We start from the raw sequence: 10,097 nt of genomic DNA on the forward strand, positions 1-10,097 counted from the left end.
TTTTTTTTTTTTTTTCAAATTTCCAAGCCCTCTCTGGTCCCCTGTCCAGAGAGAAATGCTAGGACCTCGAGGATGTCACTATGTATTTTAAAAACTAAATGATAAATTTATATTCAAATTGTTTGGATACATTTCCAAAACTTTCAGCATACAAGTCATTGTTACGTTTGCCTTTACTTTAAAAACTGAAAGAATACATTTCTATGTAAAGTGGCAGTCAGGAATGTGCCTGTTTCCTAGCTTCTTCATCTATCTAAAATATATATTTAGTTACCAGAATTATAGTACTCCTAATAAAATCGTTAATAAATAGCATGTTAAAATCAAAGTTTAAAAGTAAATGATGGCAGTTTGCTATACTAAGAAGTTAAAGAATGTCTAAAATTATAGGAAATTAGCCCTCATAGAAAGTAAACTTTTAGAAATTCTGGAAAATGAAATATATTATACATAGATAAGGTGCCATACACTCAGCTTTCTAAAGCAAAATAATTAAATCATATCCCACGATGAAGAGTAAGGAAATTCTCGGACGTATTCCCCAAGAAACATTAAAATATTTCCTATTTCTTAAAAAGGTGAAGATAACAGTGTATCTACATCGACAGAATTCTTATGAAACATTATTTCCATATTAAATCCACAGCCTTCTCAGTTAATACCTTAAAGAATATTTCTTGGAGATGTAATAGTCACCTTCAATTCAAGACACTTTGAAAGATTAACAACCAGTGATTCTTGGCTCACAGTATAGTCAATTGCCAAAAACTTCAATAGCATAGCAGATAAAATAACAGCAAATAGCAGAGGTACTATGCTAAACACTTCATTAGCTGAGCTGAAACTTAAGGGGCAAACATAGGTTTTCCTCACACTCTTCAAAGTGGGGAATCCAAGAAGAAAGCTAACTACTGGAAAAACAAATAAACAAACAAACAACAACAAAATCCTTCCTTCTTGTCTTCCCTGGGTCCAGAGACCTCCAGAAAACTGCTCTGCTGAAGACTGGGAAACGTTTCCATGCCTACTCATTTCTCTTCATCAGTTGCCCTTGTTTTCACTGTTGAGAAAAAAGATTATATTAGTTTAACGATTTTTCGCACTCCTTTCTACTCCACCCTGGTGTCAACACTCAGCGTTTATAATGCTTGGTAAAAAAGGAGTATAGAAAAATCAATACAAGCAATGGGTAAACACAAAGCATAACTGGCGACAAGCTGTGTGTAATTGCTCAAGTAATTACATGTAAGATTGGTAATAAAGTTTTTCCCAGGACAATCCAGAAAAATGTTCCCAATTTAACAACCTTTTAGTACAGAGAATAAAGACCCTGTGAAGTCTATGGTCTCCCTAGATAAGATTTAAAAACCACAAAGATCAAAGTGACAAGTACCCGTCCAAAAGTTTCTGGATGACTTTCTTTAGAAAAGGGGCTTGTGGATCCAGACAAACTTCCGTCCCGTTCTTCAGGGAGGCTCTGAAGGAAAAAAAGGAAGATACACTCGTGAGATAGCAAGGTTGAAGACGCAGGCTGCGGGACTTTCCTTTTGCCAAGGTCACAGTGGACAGAGCAGCACAGAACTTACACCACTTCCACCTCGGAGCACTGCGGGCCTATGGCGAACACCTGCAGATTACTGATCATTTCGGGTTGAACTCTCTGCGTGGTCTGTAAACAACTGCAACGCAGCTCTCTAAACGCAGCAGCGACAGGACCACCTGGGGAAGAAAGAGAGACACCTTTATAGGGCAGGTTGTTTGGTGAGTTTCCTGGAAGGCAGCTGCCCTGCAGAGGCAGGGATGCACCGCTGTACCCCAGTGCGTCCCGCGTGCCAGGCGCTCTCACCTGTGCTGAGGGGCCCTGGTGGCGTCAGCAGCAGCAGCAGCGCGAGCAGTGCGCACAAGGAGCCCGAAGGACCCGCGACAGGAGCCGCGTGGCTGGGCAGGAGGCTCATAGTGGTCAAGAGAGCGCTGTGAGCAGTCGCGGGTTCCTGAACTGAGTGGAGGAGCAGAGATTGGAGGATCCGGAGCACTGAGGCTTCCTTGTGCCTTTTGCACTCCTTTTATCTACATTCATCTCTCCCCACTGACAGGAAACTCAAGCTTTGGGATGCTGGGAAAATTCCCTGAATTCAGGGGGCAGTGTGTAAAGAAGAGGTTGGGGGAGGGGGGCTGACAGTGGGGAGGGTGGCCTGGAGGAGCTGCGGGCACCTCTACCTAGAGGGACATTCTACACCTGCTCCGCGGTGGAGGGACCTCTGGCTCCAGCCAGAAGGGAGCAGTGATTCAACAGGGCCTCAAGCCCTAGGCCTGAGGGGACTAGGGATGCTGGCGTTTCTGAGGCAGGCAGCCCTCTGGGAGATGCTGCTCCTCTCCTTCTAGAGAGAAAAGGTGGAACCAAAGTAGCAGGGGCCTTGATTTGAGAAAAATTTCTCAAAATCAATCCTTTCTAATTATTATTACTCTTAATCCAGGAAATGTTATGCATGCTTGAATTGCTCTAAATTGAAAGTACTTACAGGCAGGTTATTCTAGCTTTCTTGAATGACTTTATGATTCTCTGGACTTCAGCCAGGTTTGGAAGCCAAGATAACATGATAACAAGAGACCCTTGTCTCTTGCCACTTGAAGTCAGTAGCCTGAAAGGACCACCACTGAATTTTGTTGACTCCCCCACAGATCACCTTCTTTGGTGAGTAAGTCTGCTTACTGAGAATTCTGTACTTGTAGTATAGCAAGTATATGTGTGTCCAGGTGGTTAAACAAAAATCTTCCAAAATCACCCAGCAAATTGCCACGGAAGATACCTTGCTGTTGGCAGTTGCTATGCTATTGAATTGAAGAGATTTTGGTCTTCTTGGGGGTGAGGTGTAGTATGGGGAGCACAGGCTAAAGCTTACTAGGAATTCCAGGCCTGCCCCAGCTCTAGACCCACCCCCAGGTGTGTATTTGACACCATTTGGAGATGCTGTGGGAGGCCAGTGAGTTTGAGGGGCTCGTGTGAAAGCTTCTTGTAGGGGTTTGTATCAATTTGGCAGCACAACAGCACCCAGTCTGTTTTCCCTCAAACAACTTCATGGGGGGAGTAATGCTCCCAACAGCCTTCTGGAACTCTCGAGTTTCATGTTTACTGGTGATCAAGGCTGTTCCCACAGGCCTACTCTAGTCCCCAGTGAGCCCTGCACTCCTGCCTGAAATTGAAGGGTGAAGCAACTTCCAGCTTCCTCTCCCTCTCTCCTTCTGTTATCTGAGGAGGAGTTAAAGCACTAAAGGTTTAAGGGTCTTCCACTGTCTTGTTCCATGCAGGAATGGCTATGGTATTGGAATGACTTGGCTTGCTTTCATGGAAATCGAACTCGATCCTCTTCTGGCTGGTTCTCAAGACCCTTGCCCTCACGGCAGAGCAAAGGTAATCAGTAAACGTGATGGCAATGAGAAACCAGTCGTGAAACACAACTCTTTCCCTTGTCTCCTATGATTCTGGGAATTTTATTAACTCCTCCATCCATCACCTCTATTGGTGAGCAAGAAAGAGCTGTCATAGACCTTTACAACTTTTATTCTGGAAGGAAACTTCAGAAATGCACTGGCTGAGTAAGGTTGGGTGGTATGGGCCTTACTCTGTGGGAAACTATATGAGAAGTCCTCACAGCTTCCTGACGTCATCAGCATCATACCTGACTCTGCAAATGGAATTCTTCATTTTTCTGGGGAGTGGTGATCTGTAGAAAACAGCCTGCAGATTTAGTATATTGACATTTTAGAGATTAGAGTGTGTCTAAAGACAAAAGTTAAGCCTTGGTGAAGTGATAAGGCTTCAAAAAATCTTGGGCAATTAAATTCAACTTAACCACAGGGAATAAACCGTAGGATAAGACTTTGCTTAAAAAAAAAACAGTTTGATTACATAAATTATTGACTTTTAAACTCTGTGTGTGTGTGTGTGTGTGTGTGTGTGTGTGTGTGTTTAGGCTAGTTCTAAATAAGCTATTTTAAACATAAGTGAACATATGAATTTGTTTTTGGTACCAAATGGTGAAATCTGAGATTGATCATGAGACAAGATTGCCATTTCCTCCTGACGATCTTATAAATGTATATATCTCACCTGGTTTGCACTCTGAATCAATTCACTGTAGCTTGTTTATGGAACACAGGAAGAAAAACAATACTTCTTTAGCTGACAAGCAGGTGATAGAAAGTCCCCACTAGAAGTGGGTTGTTGGGTTGCCCAACCTAATCAGGAAGCAATATGTCACGTAAACTGGCTTCCCATGGAAATCACTCTAGCCCACTGCCCATGTCTGGCTCCTATACAGGCAGCTTGGATGTTGGTTTTGTACAAACGTGGATGGTCCAAAGGTCCTCTGAGGTTGAGTATGACAGCACCAAGAACTACTGAAGACACAGCACTTTAACAGTAGTTGCTTCTTTATCATCAGTTTAAACAAAAGCCATTTGTCTTACCTGCACTGTATCCAGGTAGCAGAGAAAAACTCTGTTATTTTCGTTCCCAACTAAAATAAAACAATTCATCCAATGATATCAGCATTCTGATAGCCTGAAGGCTTAACTGTCTGTCTAAAGCAATCCTATTTTCGTTGTTCTACCACGGTATAATGTAATATAAACTAACACAGTATAAATGATTTTTGCGTTCCAAAACACTTTCATATTCATTATTGCTTGAGCCTCACATTGATTGTTAGAGAAGAGAAATTTTCTTCCCAGCTAGGCGACGTAAGTAGAGCATGAGTTAAGCAGTAGAAAATCCAGCACTGTCAGTGAAGCACCAGAGAACCTGCTCCAGTAATTTTTAATGGTTTCCAGATTACAAACCACTTTCTTCACAGTTGCTGGCAAATAACCCCCAGTGGCTCTCCACAATCTGGCTAACCATTTTATTGTGTTTCCGGACAACCATATTTGAAGCTGTTGAGATCCTCAATCCTTCCACTCCTGTCTTTGAGATTGCAGTAATATCAAGGGTCCTAGAGGCTTCCACGTTATCCCACCTGAAACCATGCCCTGCTTTCGAAATTCCTCACTGTCTTCCAGGTAGATTCAAAGTCCTTTCTTCTTTGAAAAGGCTTATTCTGACAAGGTCATTTGTAGGGTATTCCTTCCACCTTTGCTCTTTGAACATTTAGTGTACTTGTAATAACTATCTCATAAGGCAGAGTTTAAATTCCTTATTTTTGCCTTTGTCTTCCTCAAGTCAACTATAAACTCCTTAAAGTCAGTGATGATGTCCTGCATTTCTCACATAACCTCCCATAATTTCTTAGTGTAGCAGCGAGCATTCTGTGAATACTTGCTGATGAATGTTGATAATACCTTTTTTTTTTTTAATTTTACGGTGTTCTTTACCTCACAAGTAGGTCTTAAAGAGGAAAGGATGGGGCTGTTTACTGTTCTTAACTCCTCTGTTTTTCTAAACTCTACAATGTTGAATTGGTTGTCTCCTATGTGGGAAATTATTTCCTGGTTATTCTTAGAGAAAGTTCGAATGGTATTAATATTTTCCTTCTTTGGAATCCAAACTTTCAGAAGAATGTTCAGAACCCAGAAAGACATTTTGTATTAAAAGAAATACAACTACACAACTAAAGTGTTGACCAAATAACATAGTTTCTATAACGTTGAGATTGTAGGATGTAAATGACAAGGGGAAATTCTGATTATGTTTTACTGTGATGAATGTTAGCATTGTGTGTATGCCATTCTAAATTGATCTTTTCCAACAAACCAGAGAAAAATTTAATTATGTGATTTAGTATTTGACATAGGCCTTTTCAAATGTTATTCTAAGGTTCTATATTTTTAAATATCCACTATTCTTTATATTACCTTTAAGAAATGCTATACAATTGCAGTAACTAAGGATGTGAGCACACTGTTATCAGGTTAAGCATATCGAGGGTATCAGCATAAGGAAGGCAATAAGAGTTTAAGTGGAGGATACAGTTACTTGTATGCAAAAGAACAGAAAAAAGGTAGTAACTCTCTGGTTTATGTTGCAATGTAAATGCAGTTTGCCTGTCTCCTTCTAAAGGGGCCTGGCAGTCCAATGAAGAAGCAGCAGCTTTCAGGAAATAGCACTGCTTCAAAGTCGCTTCACTTTTGCTTTGAAATGTCAGGAATATTTTCTTTCCTTTGGCCAACTATCTAATTTCCCTTGCTGCCCATTTCAGGTAACATCTGTTGGAGGAGCAAATCAGTGAACCCTGACTGGATCTATACCGAGCTAAATTCCAAATAATCATAGCTGGGTTTTTCTTTCCCACCTTCTGTGTGGATGGGGCGGCTAGTTATCTGTTGTACAACTGTGCAGATCTCAGAAAAGGTTTTGTTGACAAAAAGAGTTGATACATGGGGAAAAAAAAGATGAGAATGTAAGTTTTAAATGTTTCTGAAAGCCTTGAGTTTATCAGAAACAGGAAGTCTTCATTGCTTTCTTCAGAAATCTGTTCTGGGCTAAGTGAGCAAAACACTTTTTAACGTCAAATATTTTAAATAACTTGGAGAAGGCATTTCTATGATACTACAAAAGTCCTTTATGGAAACTGGATTTCTAATATTGTGTTTAAGAATGCTTGTTTGAAATATTGTTTCTGATCACTATTAACGTCACAACTTGTATTTGTTTTAGCAGAGTATTATCTTTTGCATAACTTCACAATATATTCAATTATTATTTACTATATAGTAGAACCTCATCATTGCTGGTTTTTTTTTTTTTTATTTTTTTTTATTTTTGAGATGGAGTTTCGATCTGTCACCCAGGCTGGAGTGCAGTGGCCGGATCTCAGCACACTGCAAGCTCCGCTTCCCGGGTTTACACCATTCTCCTGCCTCAGCATCCCGAGTAGCTGGGACTACAGGCACCCGCCACCTTGCCCGGCTAGTTTTTTGTATTTGTTAGTACAGATGGGGTTTCACCGGGTTAGCCAGGATGGTCTCAATCTCCTGACCTCGTGATCCACCCATCTCGGCCTCCCAAAGTGCTGGGATTACAGGCTTGAGCCACCGCTCCTGGCCATCATTGCTGTTTTAATAGTAATAATTGTAATGTATTTGTATATATGTGATTTATGTACTTCCTGGACAGTCAAAACCATCTGTTTTCCTTCCTTGTTACTGCTTGAAAAACCTTTGAAGAGTTTCTGATGCACATTTAAAAGTATTATTTCAGATGAAAGAGAATTCATGATGTTAGACCTACTCAAAAGTTTTAAGTTTGTTCTGTAGTCACTTTCAGATACGTTAACAATCTAGGAATAATTTACCATACCTATTGTAGTTACTAGAAAACGGCACCTTTGTGATAATGAAACAGAAATCCTTTCATTCCTGGAATTTCCTGTTGAGAGTGTACAGTTTTCTGAGCAATATGTAACATTGGTTAGTTATGCAATATGTTGAATTTTACTGCCAGCTTTGTTTAAAAAGGGTGTGAGAGGCTTTGATCAACAGGAACGTGAAGTCAAAGTTATATATGGCATCATCTTACCACCTGTCACGTGAATAAACCAGGATTCATAAGAAAGAAAGAAAGAAAGAAAGAAAGAAAGAAAGAAAGAAAGAAAGAAAGAAAGAAAGAAAGAAAGAGAGAAAGAAAAACTAGCAAAGACCTAACATTTGATAAGGATGCAAAACAATATTCGTGAACTTAAAGGACAAACACACAGGCACACCAGCACCACCACAAGCCCCATCACCACTTCAACAAAACAAAGATTAATAAAAATTGAGAATAGAACGTGTCTTATAGTTGATATTTTGCCATCAAATTTTCATTAAGTCTGATTATGCATTCCCAGTGAATAACTGCTGTCATGCACATTTAAAACGTTCTTTTTATAAGAATTGGGAATTAAAGAATTGCTCACACTGACAAAAAAGATGTTGCAATGCCAAACCAAAAGTCACAAAATCCTAGAAATTCTGGCTAATGTTCTACCATGAGTTTCTTACTAGCCACTTTGGATTTTAAAGCATGACTTCCTCTGGAGAGTAAATTGACCAAATTGCTTTAACAAAATCTTTTATTTTGAATCATTTCAGTTTCCAAAACATTCAGCATTAGTAAATCAGACTGGGAGTCATTTCATTTGGAACAGAATGTCCCTTGGAAAGAGTTTTGGGATTTTTCTCTAATTTAAATTTGAGGCCAGACTGATGAATGCTATGACCAGAGATTATGTCATAGAACAGAGAAATACAGTAATGACTCACATATTAGAAACAGATCACAAGCTAGTATCTGTCACAATGTTGTTATATAAAAGATAGTTCTCTGTAATAAATGAAAGTTGTGAAAGTTTCATATTGAACTATATCTAGTCAGCTTTCTGTGATGGTTTGAAATTAAAATCATACTTTAATTGAAGCAATACTTAGAAAAAAATGGTTCCTTCAGTCATCCATGGATACTTCTTTTATCCGAATTTAAGTCATTCTGCTGCCAGAAACTTTCTGCAGGATCGTAACAATTTGTTATTTATTTAAATGAAAATACTAATATCAGCTTTTTTCCCCCTAAAGCTATTCAGAAGAACAAAAAGGATAGCTGTGAAAACTGTAAAAAATATTTTTTCTTTTTTTATGTTTTACATTGATGTAAAATTTACATAGTGAGATGAACTTTTCTTAAGTGTACAGTTCAGTGAGTTTTGAAAATGTAAATAGCTAATCAAGAGAATATTTTCTTTTTTTTTTTTCAGAAAATCCATGCTCTTTTCCATTCATTCTCTTCTCCAGAGGAAATTGATGTTTTGATTTTTAGTTTTGCCTACTCTTGAATTTTTAAAAATGGAATCATCCAATGCGTACTCTTTATGCCTGGCTTTTTTTTGTGCAACTTAATGTCTGTCAGATTCACACATGTTATTGTGAATATTAGTAGTATGTTTCTTTGTATTCAATTAAATATTCATTGAATAATTCAAATGAAGTATTCAATTGTAGAAGTATACCCAGGTTTCTTTAGTCATTCATCTGTGGATGGACAATCAAGTCATTGTCAATAGTTTGGCTATCATGAAGTGGCTGTAAACATTATTTTAGAAATCTTTTTGCATGTCATAGGGAAAAGATTGCCATACAATTATTGTCACTCTTCCTATTGAGATGTGGTATCTATGTTTCATATCCTTGAATCTGAACTGGTCCTGTGGCTGGTTTTGATCGATAGAATTTGGCAGAACTGATGCTGTGTAACTTGTGAAAAGAGATCTACAGCTTCCACCTTGGTCTTTTGGAATGATTCTTCTTGGCGCCCATCCTCTATGCTTTGAGAAGCCTGAGCTATGTGTAGAGGCCACATGGAACAGAACCAAGGCACTCCAGCTGATAGGCCTCACTGGGCTCCCAGCTGACAGCCAGCACCAACCTGCAACCATGTAAGCTATCCTCTTGTACTTTCCAACCCAGTCACATTTCAGATGTCTGCAACTCCAGCCACATGGAGCAAAAGATCCAGAGAGATGAGTCCAGTCCCCTATCAACCCAGATAATCCTGAGATAATAAGTAGCTATTGTTTTAACCCACTAAGTTTTGAGATCATTTTTTTACACAGGAACAATCAAATTATTTATTTTCACTTCTTGTGGCTAAGTGTTAGGAGTAGAACTGCTGGACCATACTATATGTGTATATTAATCTTTACAGAAAATTACCAAATGATTGCCAAAGGTAGTTTTACCTTTTCATACTCCCACTAACAAAGTAAGAGTGCTCTGGTCTCCCCATATCTTCGTCATAACTCTTTTTAAATTCTTAGCTACTGGCAGTTATTCATGCTATCCCATTAGGTTTTTGATGATTATTTCATGATTACTAATAATGTTGACAACTTTTCCCTGTGTTTAATTATCATTTGTAAATCTTCCTTTGTGAAATCTATTTAAAAATCTTTTGTCTATCTTGTTGTAAAATGAGATTTTGCCATGTTATATTTGTTTGTCGGAGTTCATTGTATATTATAGATACAAGTCCTTTCATTGATAGATAAATGTATTGTGATTCTTTTTTTTTTTTTTTTTTTTTTTTTGAGATGGAGTATTGCTCTGTCGCCCAGGCTGGAGTGCAGTGG

General features: G+C 38.8%; 2 protein-coding genes across 2 annotated transcripts in view; both read right to left on the minus strand.

Moving 5' to 3' along the window:
• Positions 1-10,097, minus strand: part of LOC105501293 (C-X-C motif chemokine 3) — a 100,098-nt gene that overhangs the window by 62,933 nt on the left and 27,068 nt on the right. The gene's annotated exons all lie outside the window — the stretch shown is intronic.
• LOC105501294 (C-X-C motif chemokine 5-like) lies at positions 540-2,088 on the minus strand. Its single transcript, XM_011927162.1, has 4 exons — positions 1,847-2,088; positions 1,587-1,719; positions 1,394-1,477; positions 540-1,060 (listed from the first exon to the last, which is right to left on the minus strand). The coding sequence occupies exons 1-4, from the start codon at positions 1,953-1,955 to the stop codon at positions 1,042-1,044; spliced, it is 345 nt and encodes a 114-aa protein (XP_011782552.1). The 5' UTR covers positions 1,956-2,088; the 3' UTR covers positions 540-1,041.

The sequence above is a fragment of the Colobus angolensis genome, unplaced genomic scaffold (assembly GCF_000951035.1).
Source record: "Colobus angolensis palliatus isolate OR3802 unplaced genomic scaffold, Cang.pa_1.0 Scaffold70, whole genome shotgun sequence".
NCBI lineage: Eukaryota > Metazoa > Chordata > Mammalia > Primates > Cercopithecidae > Colobus > Colobus angolensis.